A 19,555-nucleotide genomic window follows, 5' to 3' on the forward strand; every position below is an offset into this window, starting at 1 on the left:
TGTTTCCTTAGACCAAACCACCACATATTTCGGTAAGTGCAACGTAGCCTACTTGACAAGTGAATGTCAATTTTTTTCTTATTCGTCTTCCTCCGAGTACGTATAAACATGATTTTTGACTGTTTTACATAACGTTTGTCCCGAGGAACAAAAGTGTTATTTAAAGTGCATCATGGCGCCTCTGGAATTCTTTTGAGTTCGCTCAGTCAGCAGCCAATCAGATGAGGCCAGTCAAACCCCGCGCGCGGCGCTCTACCTGTGACTGACTGACTGTAAATAATGAACAACACACGTGCAAATTCTCGGTAAACTATCCTGGGTTTATAAAGCTACATATTTGTGAAGAGCGATATATATACATATATATATTTTATAGCCGCATTAGTTTGATTTGGGATTCGAACATAACTAAGAAAGCTTGGGAATACTTTTCCCGCGCTGCTAGCTTACACATAAAGCGCACACATAGCCTAACCTTTTATCGTTTTTCGTCAGACTCAGCTTAACCAGTAAAACAGTATACATATTGTATGATGATATAATACTTTAAATTTCTGTTTCCTTCCACAAGAACCGCCATGTCTGCGTCTAAATTCACCTTGCTGTGTAATTCGCATAAATGCCGGGCGAAGCTGAGTGGGTTCGCGTGGGTCACGGCCTGCTGTCATGTCTTCTGTGATCAACACGGTTCAGAGGAGTTCAGCCGCACTCCTGCCATCTGCCCCGCCTGCTCCTCCATGCTCTCTGGCAAACTGGACGTCTTTAGAACCGAGCTGGCACCGTCAGAGCAATTCAAGGCTATGGTTTTGGTCGGACTACAGCCTGAAACTGTTCTGGAAATCAGCCACAAAGCGTTAAACTTTTGGACATACCAGGTTTGATGTCTGCAGAAACAGAGAGCACCTTATCAATGCACCTTTCTTAAAATTTTACTTTTCTTTGTGGTTATTTCAGGTTAATCAGGAGAGGATGCTGATGGAGTACAATCTGTCCAGGGCTGGAGGACAAGTGCTTCAGATGGAGAAGTATATGATCCAGCAGAACCAGAGCAAAGAGCTGGAGTTAAATGCATTAAGAGGAGAGATTGCGTCACTGAAAAAGGTCCCAAATATGATCATGCCATCAAACCAATGCCCACTCTCACTGTTTATACACAGTAACAGTCAAAATAACTACTTTAAAAAACAACAACAATGTAAGTGCTATAAAAACATCCATTTCAACAAGTGGATGCATTAAATTGATCAAGTGACCGTAGAGTCTTTTATACGGTTATAAAAATGTATTTAAAATAAATTGTTCTTTTTATCTCTCTATTCATAAAAAAAAAATAAAGAACTTAAAGGCCTGGTTTCACAGACAGGGCTTAGACTAAGCCAGAATTAGGACATAGTTCAATTAGGACATTTAAGTAACTTTTATAAACGCACTTAGAAAAAAACATTACTGGTGTGCATCTTGAGACAAAACAACGGCACTGATATATTTTAAGATCAGTCAGTGCAAGTTGAGCTCAGATTTTAGTCTAGGACTAGGCTTAACCCTTGTCTGTGAAACTGGGGGAAAATGTATAATGGTTTAAATATTAAGCAGCACAACTGTTTGAAACATTGATAATAATAAATGCTACCATTTGTTATTACATTACAAACTTCGCCATGAATAAATGTTTTTAAATATATTTTAAAAAGATTTTTTTATTTTGTTGATAAGTGTTTCACAATTTCACTGTATCAATAAAAAATGTTTTGTGATTACACATATTGGAGTGCCTTTAGCTCACAATGTAAAAGTTTAAGATCACAAGTAACATTTAATCAAGTGTGTCCAAGTACTTTCTATATAGAAACATGAGAAGGATGCTTTTTTTGTATTTCTTTAACAACAATCAGTGTCCTCAGTTTCAACTTTTACATTCTCCAGGTGCTGGAGGAATATAAGGGAAAGTACAATGAGGTTTTGGAGCGGCTGAATGAACGAAATAGGCAATATCAGAAGCTGCAGGGACTTCTTGACTCACTACGGATGCACACGCTGGGAACGGGAGAGAAAGATCACATTTCCCACCCTTTCACTACAGGTCAGGGGGCAAAAAAAATGGGTAATATAATGGTTCCTTATTTAAACAAATGATTGTAATTGTCTATATTACCCTGCATAAGTAAAATCAGGTCAAGAGTTCTTTATCCAACTGAGACCAAAATTGTTCAGATGTGATCAACTGTTGTAAAGCACAGAATCTGAAAAACCTTTGCAATTATTGTCATCAGGTTCGGTCAAACAGCGCTCACCGCATAGCAGTCCTTCATTCCTGGCACCAGAAGGTGACAGGTTCTTCTCACTGGGACCAGAAAACGCTAAAGCTTTCTTCCAGTTCAGCACACCCACCCGAGACAGAGCCCAATCTTTTATCAAGAAAAACTAAGTTTGACATGAGTTTCACTAAGATGCTTGTTCCTTTCACTTAGGAATTCTGATTTCAGTTCTAACTGCCAAAAATGGTTGATTCTGTTTAGTTCTTTCTGTTCTTTCAAGTTGGTTATTTATTGATAAAGCTGTTACACCGTTTAAAGAAGGTGTTATGCTGTAAATACTCACAACATGTTTCCGCTAATGTAAATTACCTTATTGTGGAAAATAACTCATAATTAAAATATGTGAAAAACCCTCTGTAAATTATGTTTATTACCTGTAGCAACTGCCAAACTGATGAGTAAGGTGGATTTTTTTTTTTTTTTTTTTCACAACCCAAATATGAAACAGACTGCAACACATCTAAACAATGATACCCATCAACAAACAAGAGGAAAATTAAAAAAGGGAAATTATTTGGAAAAAACATGTACAAAGAGTTTTTCTGTCCTCACAAACAGGAACAGAACAAAATATATACAAAATGGAAAAACACTATCCTCATTGATCTCAATGTTCTCACTGTATGTCCTCTCTCTGGGTTTCATTCACTTTGTGGTTTGTAAGTAACAAAGGCTGCACTTTGGCTTTTCGTCACCTGTCTTTTCCCATTGACTATAAGGAGCAAGGGAGAGTCCACACGTATACTTCGGAAGTCATATGACTGTATAGGGAGAAGCAAAGAAGAAACATATTATAAAAACATTGTATTTATTACACCTGTTGTAATGCAAAAAATAAGCACTTTACATTCACAATTGGGTTATTATAACTGTGGCCACAGATAACAGCTGCAAACTTGTTTATATTTGCTTGATTGTGTAAATATGTACACTACTGTTCAAAAGTTTGGGGTCAGTAAGTAAATATATTTATAAAGAACTTAATTTTATTCAGCAAGTATGTGTTAAATTGATCAAAGTACTGTTCTTTTGAACTTTCTATTCACCAAAGAATCCTGAAAAAATAAAAATAAATAAAGTACCATGTTGTGACAAAACATTAGGCAGCACAACAGTTTTCAACATTGATAATAATAAGAAATGTGATTTCTGAAAGATCATGTGACATATTCAAAAAAATTCAGCTTTGCATGACAGGAATAAATTACATTTTAAAACAAAAAAGAAAACAGTTTATTTTAAATTGTAATAATATTTCACAATATTACTGTTTTTTACTGTATTTTTGATCAAATAAATACAGCCTTAAGGGATTTCTTTGGAAAACATTTTTCAAATTTTAATGACCCCAAAATTTGGAATGGTAGTGTAAGCGGAGGTATAAACCTTTAAAGTATAATGAAAAGTCTTTACAAACCTTATCTTTATGTGTTACACTGTGCCGTTTAACCTGTGGTTCAGGAATGACTACAGTATCCCCTATTAAAACACCCCAGCTGTCTGCTGTATTATACACCATGACTACACAACAGGTCTCATCACTGTCCACCATCCCAAATGTGCTGCAAGACAAAAACAAGAAAACCATTTTAAAAATAAAAACAATACAGTCAGCAGCCAGTTAGCTATTTCCAGTTACCTTCTAGTTTTGTTAGTAAATATTTTTTTAGAGGTTAATGCGGCAGAGGCATTTAAACTCACAAGGCCATACGGCCCTCCGAGGCCAGGCTGAAGACCACTTTTCCTAGCGCTGCCACCCCACCGTTATGGCCGTGAGTGAGAGAGGATAAGCTGCGGGGTTCAAGGCTCCCCACGTGGCCCGAGGGAGACCGGAATTGAGGGGAGGAGCATGGGCCCAAAGCGGAGGTACTGAGTGAGGAGAGCATGTTACGAAGACGCCGCGCTTTTACTTTTCCCTGAAACACAGAGAGAGTGGGGTTAATGTGATTTCTTATGGACCTCCAGAATATTGTTTTGACTGTACTTTTTGTCCTCATTTGTAAGTCGCTTTGGATAAAAGCGTCTGCTAAATGACTAAATGTAAATGTACTCTACTGCTATCTCCTGGAAACAATCCAAAATAACAACCAAACAACCTTTTCAATCAACAGAACTAAATAAAGCTCTGTGCCTCTAAACATGCTACAACACTTCACATTCGGGGTGTTTTGTATCAAATGTATTTAGCCAATACTTTTTTTTTTCCCAATATAATAATAATAATTATATACTCTGTAACAGTTGGACAGATGCAAGCTTTGTTTCCAAATGCCAAAAAAAAAATCAAGATGTATTGTCAATTTGACACACCTTTGTAAAACCAGATAGTCGGTTCTCAGTGAAAGAGTCCAAATATGTAAATAATATGATTTACACTCTAAATTCAACAGAAACTCCAGTACAATACGCAGATTTTGAAATGCTCATGACAGACAACATTATCCACACCTGACAGTGATTGGCTGCCACCTTCCATTTTTCACTCAATGTTTGAATAAAGTTGAGCATGTCTGAACTTTTTAACATCCTCAGATGTTATCGACACTTCTACTGTCAATATCTCAGCTCCCATAGAAATGAACTGAAAATTCCTGTTCTGCGCCAGTGTAAACAATGTCGTTGTTTATTTCTCTCACCTTATTCTCTAATAACGTTGTAACCTGGTCTAGGTAATTCAGCAGCTGTTTTTCTCTCTCCCGAGTGTCTTCCCAGCCAGGATCCAGAGCTGCAGCACGGCTGTATCCATCCAGAGCTGAACTGTACATCTCCTCATACTGGAACAACTGGTGACAGAAGGGAGTTTCTTAGGTCTGCTTCACACAGTGGAAATGCAATTATATTATATTATATTATATTATATTATATATATATATATATATATATATATATATATAAAACAAAGTGGATAAGATGCTGGTTTTACTTTGACACATTTGCTGGTGCACACCCATCAGTTTGAAAAAGTGTGAGAGAAAGCAATTGAAAGAACTGTTACCGTAGCTCTGTTGAAGTGGAGGTCAGGATTCATTGAGGATGCTTTGTCGATTTTCTCCTGTAAATATGCACAGACAAAATTATAAGGTAAAAAGATGACAACCAGCTTTGGCTAAGTAATATTAAACATATGAATGTTTGGATGATACATGAGTGAGACAAAGAGGAAATGCTCACAGCCTGTGCATAGGCACTGAGGGCTTGTTGAGAGAGCTGTGGGTTTTGTCCACGGGTAAAAAACATGGAGATGTACGCGTTTCCTAAAATATCTGTTGGGTCAAAGCAAAACAGTATAAAATATTTTATTTACATTTTTTTTCAATATACCAACATTATAAACTATCTCTGTTCAGAAAAGCTGTTAGGAAACAAGCTGCGTTGTAATCGACAGCATGGATATCTGTTGGAGTTCACTTGACAAAAACATTCATTTGGATTGAATTTCACTTAAAAGCATAATTCACCTGAAAAGGAAAATTCAGTTATCATTTACTCACCCTCATGTCGTTCCAAAACTGACTGACTTTCTAAGATAATAAATTTTGAAGAATGCTATAAACAGTTTCAAATTCCAGTTGACTTCCGTTGTATGGACAAAAAAACAAAAAAAACAATGAAAGAAAATGAGAACCAAAACCGCTTGGTTACCAACAATTTTCAAAATATCTTCTTTTATGTTCCATGGAACAAAGCAAGTCATATAGATTTGGAAAGACATGATGGCAATTAATTAATGACAGAATTTTTATTTTTTGAAGAACTATCCCTTTAAATTAGCGGAATAAACTCCATTTTACAGGGTATTTTACAGGGTATTCCACAAGGAACACACCTAATGTGTTCTTTTCTGCAATAGCCGTGTAATATACTCACACCACGAAGTCCCATCAGTGACATCGAGTTGCACGGCCTGCCTGGCCAGCTCCACGCTCTCCAGAATGCGTTTGCTCTGCTGCTGTGCGTCTTCTTCCGGTGGCAGCTGTCGCAGCACCATAGACAGGCTTCTCAGAGACACTTTATTCTTACTCTGGATGAAGATAAGACACCAAGAGTTCATCTCTGAGCTTCATGAGCAGTACCATATCAAAAGAGACAGACATCCTAAAAGATATTGGGTCTCATCCACTATTATTTCCATGGATTATTGCTTATGTTTTGTGTGTATTATTTGTTTGCACAATGTCCGACTAAAAATTCTACCTAATTCATAATTTACCTAGCAGCTTGAGCTATACTGTATATGATAAAATATATTTAAAGGGGTCATATGATGCGATTCCTTGTTTTCCTTTTCTTTAGTGTGTTATGTAGCTGTTTGTGCATGTATACGATCTGCAGAGTTACAAAGCTCAAAGTCTCCCACAAAAGGACTTATTCTATCTAAAAGAGAAGGCTGATCCAGACCGGGCTGAAACGCCTCATTCAAACACAACCCCACATGTCTACGTCACGATGTGGAAATATTTGCGTAATGCCGCCCAAATGTTCACGCAAAGAAAGATGGCGTGGTTTCAGTAACCGCAGTAGTGTTGATGCAGCCATGTCAGGGAGATGCTGTGTGTTTCTATGCGAAAGCAAAAGCACTTTATTTGGCCTTACAGAAGTAGATGCAATTAGGAATCATTGGTTAAGATTATTTACAAAAGAACAGCACAACCAAATGTTCGAATTTGTGCTACGCATTTTATGGACGACCGTTTTGTGAACCTAGGAGAGTACAAAGCTGGCTGTGAACAAAGGCCATTTCTAAAAAAAAAAAAAAAAGAAAAAAAAAAGGGGTCAATTCTGACTTAGCTATGACAATCTGGCGCTTCTGAATCAGCGACTGTAAGTATGTTTTGTTATTAGTTTAAGTATTTGCTATTGACTGTTCAAATGCGGAGTTATGCGCAGTGTAGAGTAACACGTCGTGTGTGTGTGTGTGTGAGAGAGAGAGAGAGAGAGAGAGAGAGAGACAGGGTCACATCACAGTGGAGTCAGGTTTCTTAACCGCGGCTTGTGTGCAAATACAGACGAGCTTCATCACTGCGTCTGTCACGCGACTCTGTTCCCCTCTCGGGCTTGGATTGATGGTAAAACTAAGGACATTATTAACCGTCTTTATATTTACTTTGAAAGCTGAAGCTTGCCATTATGGTAAGGGGAGTTACATTTCCGACACGTGCTTGTGGTGTTCGGCCAATCACAATGTACTGGGTCAGCTGGCCAATCAGAGCAGACTGTGCTTGTCAGAAGGAGGGGCTTTGTAGAAAACGACACGTTTGAGAGAGGCGGGGCATAGAGGAACTATAATAATGTACAGCATTTGAAAAATAATGTGTTTTTTGAACATTAAAGAATGTCAACATACACCAAATAATGATCTTTAAAAAGCATCATATGACCCCTTTAAGATAAAATAAAGTTTAATTTTAACATGATTATAGGTGAAGATTAGGATATAAGATAAGAATTCTAGAAATACAGGATAAGAATTATAATATTGATTATACCACGTGTATGCACATTTAATGAATGATACCCATTGTTCATAGCTATTATAAAAACTTACCTGCTGTAGTGCACCTGTGAAGCAGGTCTTGGCCGCTGTCAGGTCTCCTTTTTTCCAGTACTGCTCTCCCAGTGTGTTCCAGCCCTCAACCAAACCTGGTTCCAGTTTAACAGCCCGGGACAGACACTCCTCTGCAGTCTGACTGAACCCCGAAGCGACGTTCAGACACCGACCCCGTTGCAGCAGGAACTGGGCGCTGTGTTTGTACAAGTCTGTTGAAATTATATAATAAGCATATAATAATAAAATAATACCAATAATCTTGTGGCATTTTTAATGGTGCTGAGACAATAATTCTGGTGTATTTTCTATCAACATATTTTTTAATTAATTGCCAGAATATATTACAATTTCTTTGCCATAAAATTTGGGGAACACAAAGAAATCCCCACCTTCTTTTTCTTCCAGTCTCATAAATGTCTTTGCCATCTCTTGAGCAACATCATTCTGTTTCCTACCAGCATCTTCAACACTGTGCGTCTCAAAGTAACGGTCCCTAAAGGAGTAAAGATCATCTACCAGCTCCTGTGAGAGAAACATGCTATTATTAAACAACTGCACATTTGAAGATCCTCAAAAACTCTAAGAGATTTCATGCATTAAAGGAATCGTTCAGCCAAAAATAGTTTCATCACCCTGTGAAACACAAAAGGAGATCTTAGACAGAATGACAGCCCCAGTCAGCACTCACTTGCATTGCAATCTTTTTTAATAAAATAGCAAATGGTGACTGAGGTCTTCTTTTGCCTTTAAGAAGAGATTCTACTTCACTGCTTTCTCTTACAAAGTTACAATTAAATCGTCAATCAAAATTTCAGGAGTAACTGCAGTGAAGAAAAACTACTGTAGTTGAGAGAATAAAATTGTGGCACAAAATTATGTGTCATCAAACATGAAATGAAAAATTATGAAAGCTTCTTAGACTGTTTAAAGAAGAACCCAAATCAATTTATTATAGTTTTACAGTACAATAAGTGTCTCTTGCAGTGAGAGGTGAATGTTGTGTAAAACAAGCATTACACGACATAATGGAAAGCACATTATGATAACACGATCAGGCTACACACCGCATGGAGTTTAATCAAAGATATTCAGATGCTACTTGTCCTAAAACCTGCCTTTTCTCCGTTGTTACAACGCAGTGTATCAGTTGTTATAGTGACAGGCGCTGCAGCAGCCACTATGTGTACATTATACACCATCGATATCATCTGGGCGCTGTGATACCTATTTATTTCTACCTCACCAAAAGACATGAAATGAAAGCGTGAGTTCAAACCTTTAACACTTGCAAGTCATCTTTGTCTGTTGTTTTCTGCTCCCCATCATTATCAACCTCGGCCATCTTTAACATGTAAAGCGTGATAAACACAGACGAGTGTGTTTGGGCGCCTCCTACTGGTCAGGAGACGGGCGGCTTTTATATAAATTTTTCTTTGACCAAATGTTTACTTTATAGTTTGTGACACAAAAGTCTAGAAGGAAGTTATTTTGGACATTGGCAAATCTATTATCCATTTTATAGCATTATTCGCACTTAAAATATTTAAAAATATTTTTACACTTACTCACAGCAAAGCACCTCTTTGGAAAACGTCAATAAGAAAGTGATTTTTAATTTTTAAGATTTTTATTTTATTTTATATGCAACCATCTAAAAGCAACAAATAGATAAACATAAAATAGGAAAACGAGCTATAAACGAGCAAAAATAAATATACAAAATTGCATTATAATAGATAGATAGATAGATAGATAGATAGATAGATAGATAGATAGATAGATAGATAGATAGATAGATAGATAGATAGATAGATACTTTTTGCGGAAATGTAACACTGATAAAATTTTTCAAAGAAGCTGCTAACACAGCGAATGAAATGGGAAGTAAAAGTGCGCATGCGCATGTGATCACACGCAGTCATGAGACTCTCCTGAAACACCGGTTGTGATGTTTCTATGATCTTGTAGTGGCAATGGTGTTTTTGTCTTTATTTCTCGGTTTGCTGCTCATGACAGTCTCTGAAAACGATGCAGCCGAGAGGATTGAAGCTTTCGTCGTTCCTCACAGTCATATGGATGTTGGCTGGGTGTACACCGTCCAGGTAAAACGCAGACATTAATGGCTTGTATGTTTTCTAAGTGGAGCTATCTTCATCAGTGTTGTCAAACTTCTCTGTTGTAGGAGAGCATGCATGCATACGCCAGCAATCTGTACAGCAGTGTAGTTGAAGAGCTGTCACGAGTCAAAAGCCGTAAATTCATCGCAGTTGAACAGGAGTTTTTCCGACTCTGGTGGGTGAATGTGGCAACAGATTGGCACAAGAAACAGGTAAGCACTTACAGATATCTTAGTAGTTGTTTTAGTAGTTTTAATTATTACGTAAGGAATCAGTTAAATGATTGTTTAAGACAGATTTTCAAATTGGAGCATGGAAAAACAGTGTAGAAATGTTCAAAAAGTTAAATTAAATAAGTAAATAGATTAAAATAAAATCAATGAGTCAAATAAATAAAAAATAAATCAATAATTAAATCTAACTACAATACAGTTGTAAGTAGAAAAAATAATAATGTAAAATATAATAGTAAATAAATAATTTACAAATTATATTTTACATATATTTATAATGATATAAATACATTTTTCACAGTATAAATTGGGTGTTTTTATGCATGAATATATATATAGCTGCTTTTTCAATTTTGGGATGGGGTTCTTGTAAGTAAGATCACGTTTGAGGTTTGTGTATGGTTTGTGTAAATTAAGAAAACAACTTAATCAATTTGACAACACACGTGCTACAAATGCTCACAACACAACCAAATAAAGAAACGCACTGCAAATAGAAAAAGCACCAGCAAATCAAGAAAACATCTTCGTTTTGACAGCAGGTTCTGCAAATGCTCACAACACAACCAAACAAAGAAACGCGCTACAAATAAAATTCTTTATTTGTTTATGTTGTGAGCATTTGCAGAACCTGCTGTCAAACCGATGAATATGTTTTCTTGATTTGCTGGTGCTTTTTCTATTTGCATGTGTTTTCTGAAGTTGCAGCGCATTGAGCTCTCTCAGCCACCATATTTGTGGCATCTGAAAGATCAAAAACAAACAAATAAATAAACAGGTTTAAAGTGACTTGTTTTATATGTCAGGTGAGACAGCTGTTAAACGAGGGTCGTCTGGAGTTCATAATCGGGGGTCAGGTGATGCATGATGAAGCAGTGACAGATGTAGATGATGCCATTCTTCAACTCACAGGTGCGTGAGCATGAAACACTCTTTACAAATATCAGCGCTGAATGATTACCATTTTTATGTAACATGTTATTTACACATTACTTTAAATAATGCTATGTTAAATAGTGTTAAAAATGTTGCATGTAGTTCTAGATCTTCTTATCTCCTTCTCTTTGTTTCTCTCTCTCTCTTCTTCTGGCTTGTAGAGGGACACGGCTTCTTGTATGAGACTTTTGGTATTCGGCCACGTTTCGGATGGCATGTTGATCCGTTTGGTGCGTCAGCCACCACCCCGGTCCTCTTTGCACTTGCGGGGTTTGACGCTCACCTCATCTCTCGCATCGACTACGACCTTAAAGATGACATGCAGAAAAACAAGGTTGTGCTTTTGCATTATTGGTTTGGTAAAACATTTGTAATACAGCTCTGCATGTGAAGTTTTTGGAATAAATGCTGCTTACGTTATGATTGGTACATGTAATAATATTACATCTGTATTTGTAGAAATTGCAGTTTGTGTGGAGAGGTTCACCATCCTTAAAGGAAAAACAAGAGATATTCACACACACTATGGACCAGTTCAGTTACTGCACACCATCATATCTCCCCTTCTCTAACAGGTGACGCCCAGTAACTTTATTTTTATTATTATATTTTTTATTTTGTAACACTTCAATTGTGATTTTCGTTTAGCATGAAGATCTAGAAAGTCCTATTAATTTATACACTATTATGCAACATTTTGGGGTCAGTAAGATTAATATTATTCTTAACAAGGATGCATTAATTGATCAAAATTGACTGTAAAGACATTTATAATGTTCCCCAAGATTATATTTCAAAAAAGAAAGCTGTTTTTTAACCTTCTGTTCATCAAAGAAACCTGAAAAAAGGAATAAATTACTATTTTAAATATATTAAAGCAAAAAAAATGTTTTTAAGTTATAATATTTCATATTACTTTTTTACTGTAATTTTGAGTAAATAAATGTAGCCTTGATGAGAATATTAAATATTCTTACCATCCCCAAACTTTTGATATAAACAAATGTTTAGTAAAAACAAATTAAACTTTACTGTGCTGTTATATTGATGGTAATTGTGCCCAGGTCTGGGTTTTACTGGAATGGTGTTGCTCTGTTTCCGGACCCTCCTAAAGATGGCATATACCCCAACATGAGTCTGCCAGTGACCAAAGAAACTGTAGAGCTTTACGCACAGACCATGGTGGACAACATCAAACAGAGGGCCCAGTGGTTCACAAGCAGTCATGTTCTCTGGCCTTGGGTCAGTTCAGAGCCATTATACCACAGGCTAACACATACAGTACAGTGTTTCTTTTATATATCCACTAACTCATACAGTATTTCAAGGGTATGTTGTATTTGCAGGGTTGTGACAAGCAGTTCTTCAATGCTTCAGTGCAGTTTATGAACATGGATGTTTTAATGAACTACATTAACGCACACAGTGACAAGTATGGAGTCACAGTTCAGTATGCCACGCTAAAGGACTATTTCCAGACAGTGCACCAAACAAATCTGTCCTGGGATGTGAGAGGAAACCAAGACTTCCTACCTTACTCAACAGGTTTACAATTTGGATATTATAGCTACTTCTATAATTGTGATGAACCCGTTTCACAGACTGTGATGATGTGCTTCCACCATTTATGAACATTTTTAACACTACACTTTGTGTTTTATTACCATGCATTAAATTGCAAAAGAATAGTTAAAGGGATAGTTCACCCAAAAATGAAAATTCTGTCATTAATTACTCACCCTCATGTCGTTCTAAACCCGTAAGACCTCTGTTCATCTTCAGAACACAAATTAAGATAATTTTGATGCATTCTGAGAGCTCTCTGACCCTCCTATAGACAGCAGTGTAATTAACACGATCAACGTCCAGAAACGTAGCAAGGAGAACGGTAAAATAATCCATTTGACACCAGTAGTTCAATACTTTTTGTACGCAAAGAAAACGAAAATAACGACTTTATTCAACAATTCGTCTCCTCCGTGTCACCCTAGCACCATTTTGGAGAGTATCCACTGAACGGAAATACAGCATACGCTGTTTATGTTCAGTGGATACTCTCCAAAATGGCGCTAGGGTGACACGGAGGAGATCTCGTAATCTCGTAGTTTTGTAAAATTACGGTTGAACCCCTGATGTCACATGGATTATTTTACCGTTCTCCTTGCTACGTTTCTGGACGTTGATCGTGTTAATTACACTGCTGTCTATAGGAGGGTCAGAGAGCTCTCAGAATGCATCAAAATTATCTTAATTTGTGTTCTGAAGATGAGCGGAGGTCTTACGGGTTTAGAACGACATGAGGGTGAGTAATTAATGACAGAATTTTCATTTTTGGGTGAACTGTCCCATTAACGCTGCTGTGTGAGTGTTTTTAATATAATGGCTAAGACTGTGACAGCAAATTTAAGACAATGTAATAAATTTCTCAATATTTTTTAGAAATGCTATTGTGGATTCTGAGAACCCTGGAAATGTCAAAAGGGTCCATTAGTGATTCTCTGCATTTCTGAAAAACAAATGGTCCTCAAAAGTCTTTTATCCTCATTTTCCAGAACCGTTTCAGGCATGGACGGGGTTTTATGGATCCAGAAATGTTCTGAAAGGAGTAGCTAGACGAGCGAGTTCCCTCCTGTATGCAGCAGAGTCTCTCTTCACTAGATACCGTATCAGCTACCCAGATGGTCCAGTTCAGAGAGAATGGGCTCTAGACAAACTCAAGGCCCTTCGATGGGCTGTCTCAGAGGTGCCTGGTTTTAAACATCTATTTATGCCACTACCATTTCCTTTTGAGCAACTTTGAGCAGCATGGCATTTGCAATTAAAATTGATTTAGTTGCAATGATGAAAATGTAAATTTATTAATGTCTATCTGTTAGTAAGTCTTTTTCTCATGAACGTTTTCTCATGATTCAGGCCCCTAGGCCCAAATCAAACATGACCCTGCTAAGACATTAATCATTTGTGTATGACTAGAAATTGACTGGTCATTATCTCATCTGATTTGCACCAGGTTCAGCACCACGATGGCATCACAGGGACCGAATCACCCAAAGTGGCTGATATGTACATGGAGCATCTCATGCAAGGCATGATGGGAGCTGAGGAGCTCTTGGCAGCCATATTCTTGCTTCCACAAACCCTTGACCTTTCCAATGACATCCATCACACACCCCAAACCAGATCCACTACAGTGAAGACTGGTACATTTCTTTATTTATATTCTCTGAATCTTTCTTCTCAGCATGTGGATCTATATTCTCTGTTCAGATCTGTTCCTGTTATTTGACCAGTGAAATGCATTAGACTTATATTTGATTTTAAAATCATTTTAATTAAATAATTAATTATAATTTATATTGAAATAAAAATACATTTTAAAATATACCTGGATTAAATATACCAGCAGCCAACAAGATATGAGTAAAGGCCTGTTCACTCCAAGAATGATAACTATTATAATAACTATATTAGCATCCACACCAACACACAATAACGTTCTGTTCATTGTAAGCATTTATGTCATTATTATTACAGTTATATATTAAAACTTAATAGCTAAATAACTTAACCTAGTTAATATAACTAAGTTAAGTTTAAATGTAATATCTTTTTTTGGTAGACAAACAAAGTTGGCTTGTGGTTTTTAGACTCTTCTCTTGGTTCTTGATTTTTATTTTTAGATATCTTATTAAAATCAATTGATAATGTAGACAGATAATATATTGATAATATTGACAGCTTAAGTACGTTTGAATTATATTTTCAGTCTAATTGCCAGCATTAGTAGTTATCATCATTCTTAAAATGTGAAGTAAAGTTTGGTTGATTAAAGGCTAGATTGTCTAATAAAGGTTTTGTTGTTGTTTCAGACTCCAGAAATGTTCTTGAACAGCATATCATCGTGTACAACCCACTTGCCTGGAACATTTCAACATATATTAATATTTCTGTGGCATATGCAATGGCAGTTGTGCTTGACGATGATGGAAAGGCAGTACCTGCTCAGGTTGCAAAACACTTTTTTTTTTCTGTTGATTGGTTCATTGCTTCTGTTATGACATGAAGTTATCAGTTGTTTCAATTAATAACAGACTCAATAAATAACTGCAGATCCAGCAATCGATGGAGTCTTCCACTGTCTACGATCTGTTCTTCGTTGTTGAGCTGGGTGGACTGCAGTACAGAAAGTACATTGTGCAGTTCCCACAATCCCACTGTGACACTGGATCTGCCTGTGGGGCGACTCATGTGGCCAGAGTAGTGAAATTTAAAAAGAAGAATGTGAGTCAGTGGAAGAGGACAGGTAGGAAGTTGTTACCAGTGCTGAACGAGTGCTACAAGCTGATGTTTGACCAAGAGACAAACCTTCTGCACAGCATCACAGACCGGCAAGTTCTCCTTCAACATGCATCAGATTGCTACAGTTATGCCCAGTGGAACATTTCAGTTGATCTAGTCTATCCATTACAGGTGTGAAAAGATGAGAGTTGGAGTACAGCAGGATTTCTGGGAGTACGAGGCCAATGGGGACATCCACTCTGGGCCAATCTCCGACAACTACATCTTTACTGCCAACGGCTCAGCTATTCCTGCATACAAATCTGTGGCCATGGAGATTGTGCCAGGGAAAGTAGTCTCAGAGATACGCCAGTATTTCTACAGGTAAAAGAAAAAGAGTTTCTTGATATTCTGAATCTACTATGTCTGACTGCTTCTAGGGTTGTTGTTCTCTCTAAAATGCAAGGCAGCAATTTAAAATACAACTTTCATTTAAAGTAGGGATGACAAAAAAAATCTAGTCAATTTGATAAGCCCATAATTAATTTTATGTTAGGGTTGATAACTGAGAAATGGACAAAAAAAGTGGCCAATGTAAATTATTACCTTAAAGTCAGCATGAAATTTAAATGAAAAATCTGTTTTCTAAATGCATGTTTTTGTGATCTTATTGTGAGCAATTAATCCATGCAGCATATGTTTTTTTTTTTATCTCATATTTTTTTTTAAATCAATATCATAAACTAAGAATAAGAATTCTTTTTGGTCTCACGTACCAGGCTTCTCCAAACATTTAGTCTGCTTAAACCCTACCATGATCATCTGCAAGCTTGCTTTTTTTATGACTGCAATGCCCACATCTCAAGCAATTATCAACTGATGGATAAAGCAAAGTTCTTTGCATAAATTTTTTTTCTTTTTCAATAATCTGTTAATCTCTGATGTACACCACAATGTAAAAGAAAAAAATCTGGCACTATGCCTGTTTCATTGCAACTTTAAACATCACTCACATTTTCTCCACAAATCTAGCAATAGTTCTCAGTCCTAAAAGTGTGAGTGTTCTCTCTGCAGAGAGGAAGAAGACAAGAACCATACTTACTCTGTGGTCACCAGAGTGCCGGTAGGGTTTGAGGGTCGGCTGGCATGTTTCAGACTGGAACAGAGCTATAAAGTGGGCCCCCTAGAGATGAACAGAGAGACCGTGTTCAGAACCCGCACGAGTCTGAAGAATAACAGAACACTATTTACTGATAACAACGGCTATCAGATGATGAAAAGGACATATAAGACCTTTGTGAACAACACAATCGCCCGTGTAAGGTTGCTCTACACCTAAAATTCATAAATCATACCCGTTTGTCAGATATTACGAGATATGCTTGTTTTTTAACAGACGTCTGTTGTGTTTACATGCACAGAATTACTACCCAATGGTACGAGCGGCCTACATAGAAGATGATTCCAGCAGAGTTGTGTACTTCAGTGAAAGAGCTCATGGAGTGGCCAGTCTAAGTCAGGGTCAACTAGAAGTGAGGGCTTGCATTTGCCTTTCACACATACTTGGCACTGTTGTGTCAGTCTCTAAGGCCTTACTTAGCCGTTTTCCATTTTACAAATGATTTGTATTCTGTGCATTGTGTGTGTGTGCATCAGGTGATGCTTCATAGACGGCTTTGGAACAACCAGGAGTGGAATCTGGGTTATAACCTGACTCTTAATGACTCGTCTGTGGTGCGGCCTGTTCTCTGGATGATGCTGGGCTCCCCTTCTGCATTGTCATCTATCTACCAACAGGAGGCACTAGAGCTGCAGCACAGACCTGTGGTTATGCCCATTGACCAACCCCGTGAGTTTGCAGACATAGGCATTGCTCAACTAGTTTCCATTTCAGCCTCAGATCCTCTAAAAAGTTTATTACAATCAATGTTAACCTTCTAATGAGTAACAATAGGCAACATACTGTAGCATACCCTCCATTTATCTTTAATCCAAATGCTTGCCATTATTAATATACAACTACTGACAAACAGGTGCAGTTTAAATTGATTTAAAAGTCAGTTAAAAATAGAAATTCCCTCCATTGGCCCAGTACCAAGGTTTTTACAGTAAACTAAACGACAGTCATAAAGATGTATTGTACTTGGAAATATAATAAATTAGAAAAAACGTAATTTTTCTGCTTGGTGTTAAGGCAACATGTCTCATTTTTTATTTTATTTTGACATAATTTAATATGATGTACTAAAACTGAAATAAAAACTATATAGTCATCTTAAAAAATACTAAAAAAATTAAATGTACTAAAACTTCTAACTGAAATTAAAACAGAAAATATAAAAATGCAAACTATTTTAGAATATTGAAAGAAAAAATACCGAAATAACACTGTCCAGTACATCTTTCCTTCCTTTTTTAACATGCATATGCACTCTTGCATCATAATCCAGATGACATAGATTTATAGTATTTTGTTTGTACTTAGTGCACCTACTATTTTATGTTTGTACATTTAAATGCTTTACCTTCATGTATTATTTATTTTATTACATTTTCATTATTACCTCCCTTTTGTCTGAAATTTTCTTGATTTGTTTTTTTTTTTAATTTTTATTTTTTCATCTTGTATGTATCATAAAAAATAAGAAAATCATTAACAAAAGTTGTCAATTGAGCGAAATGTGAAGTAACAGTGCTTTACCTAAAGTGTACTGAACAACAATAACATTTCTTTTCCATATTTGTGTGTTCTGTACATTTTGGTAAGCAAACAGAGATCAAGAAATGTAAACTTTTCCTTTACACAGAAAAGCCGTGGAATCAGAGAGAGAAATTTAGTGGGCCGTTTGTACAGCCGGTTGTGCTGCCCCAGAACGTCCACATGCAGACCCTCAGCATCCCTGGCTGGAGCTTCAGTCCTGATCACACCCAGCACCTCCACAGTCTCAACTCAGGCAGGCCACAATATACTGTACACAACAAAACTGGCAAAACAATCATGTTTCATAACAGTTATGTGAATCGGGAATTTGATGGAGAGACTCAGGGAGAAGAATAAATTCTGCTTATAACCAGAAGCTATATTCAAAATGTACATATTATTTTTCAAGGTGGAGAGAGAACGTCTAAGATAGACTTTGACCGTATTCTTTTGAGAATCACACACCTGTATGAAGAAGGAGAAGACCCAGTCCTATCACAACCCACCGTTATTAACCTGAAGGTATTTAATCTGTTCATTTTTGCTGTTTTTATTGGTAGAACAATTGGTAGATTTATTAAGCATCACCACTTAACAGTAAATGCATACATGAACTCATTAACAGGAAGTTATGAGAGGCATAGGTGAAGTAACCAAAGTTCAGGAGCGTTCCCTCACTGGAACGTGGAATATATCAGACCTTCAGAGGTGGAGCTGGAAGACCAATGAAAGTGTACAGAAAGAAGGTGAGATTTCACCCTTGATTGGGAACCACAATGTTTGATCTGACTTCTGACAAGTAATTCAATCCTATTGAATGGATGTAATAAGAAATGTCAGTGCTAAAAACTTTTTTTTTTTTTTTTTCTGCTTACAGAGCAAACTGATTTTTTCAGCAGCACAAACCAGGACTTTAATGTAACCATTTATCCGAAGGAGATCAGAACCTTTTTCATTTACTTTAAATAGACAGATTTGCAGAATCAGATTTTTATCTTCTGTGAAGATTCTTTATTAAGATTATTTCGAAATTGTAAGTAATGATTGTAAGATGTGTACAAGCTGAATCACCCTTTGAAAATTTGCGCAATTTTTTCTTATGAAATTATTGAAGATTGTGTTAAGCATCACACATTTTGTGAAGTGTTTAGACTCATTTGTGTTCTTTGCTTATTTAGAAAGTACATATACAATCGGGTCAATGGGTGAATGTGAACTTTGTTGAAGTTCAATGCAAACACTTTTATATTTGTTTTCACATTGGCTTAAAGCAGTATTCCACATCAAAATGAGAATTCTGTCATAATGCGCACACCTTTATGATGTTCAGTGTCATACAGTTTTGAAACATGTTGTTCCAAGCTGTTTTTTTTTTTTTTGCTCTACATTGTACAATAGAAGTCAATGGGCTCCAATTTAGTTGGGTT

At 36.7% G+C, this 19,555-nt stretch overlaps 3 protein-coding genes across 3 annotated transcripts; 2 read left to right on the forward strand and 1 right to left on the reverse strand.

Annotated features, from left to right (window-relative positions):
• Positions 1-181: 181 nt before the first annotated feature.
• Positions 182-2,516, forward strand: LOC131543683 (E3 ubiquitin-protein ligase CCNB1IP1). The gene is made up of 5 exons (XM_058781313.1): positions 182-305; positions 572-875; positions 955-1,101; positions 1,924-2,080; positions 2,271-2,516. The coding sequence occupies exons 1-5, from the start codon at positions 280-282 to the stop codon at positions 2,423-2,425; spliced, it is 789 nt and encodes a 262-aa protein (XP_058637296.1). The 5' UTR covers positions 182-279; the 3' UTR covers positions 2,426-2,516.
• A 290-nt stretch (positions 2,517-2,806) lies between these two features.
• On the reverse strand, positions 2,807-9,272 carry ttc5 (tetratricopeptide repeat domain 5). The gene is made up of 10 exons (XM_058781310.1): positions 9,140-9,272; positions 8,253-8,385; positions 7,861-8,072; positions 6,183-6,336; positions 5,487-5,578; positions 5,311-5,367; positions 4,952-5,098; positions 4,017-4,231; positions 3,733-3,877; positions 2,807-3,076 (listed from the first exon to the last, which is right to left on the reverse strand). Exons 1-10 carry the CDS (start codon positions 9,212-9,214, stop codon positions 2,957-2,959), a joined length of 1,350 nt encoding a protein of 449 aa, XP_058637293.1. The 5' UTR covers positions 9,215-9,272; the 3' UTR covers positions 2,807-2,956.
• A 481-nt stretch (positions 9,273-9,753) lies between these two features.
• man2b2 (mannosidase, alpha, class 2B, member 2) lies at positions 9,754-19,137 on the forward strand. Its single transcript, XM_058781309.1, has 19 exons — positions 9,754-9,965; positions 10,046-10,192; positions 11,020-11,125; positions 11,311-11,483; positions 11,609-11,724; positions 12,214-12,391; positions 12,496-12,694; positions 13,702-13,892; positions 14,160-14,349; positions 15,019-15,155; positions 15,260-15,537; positions 15,620-15,811; positions 16,502-16,745; positions 16,849-16,959; positions 17,084-17,276; positions 18,235-18,381; positions 18,538-18,650; positions 18,754-18,874; positions 19,006-19,137. The coding sequence occupies exons 1-19, from the start codon at positions 9,837-9,839 to the stop codon at positions 19,095-19,097; spliced, it is 3,057 nt and encodes a 1,018-aa protein (XP_058637292.1). The 5' UTR covers positions 9,754-9,836; the 3' UTR covers positions 19,098-19,137.
• Positions 19,138-19,555: the final 418 nt, after the last annotated feature.

The sequence above is a fragment of the Onychostoma macrolepis genome, chromosome 07 (genome assembly GCF_012432095.1).
Source record: "Onychostoma macrolepis isolate SWU-2019 chromosome 07, ASM1243209v1, whole genome shotgun sequence".
Taxonomy (NCBI): Eukaryota; Metazoa; Chordata; class Actinopteri; order Cypriniformes; family Cyprinidae; genus Onychostoma; species Onychostoma macrolepis.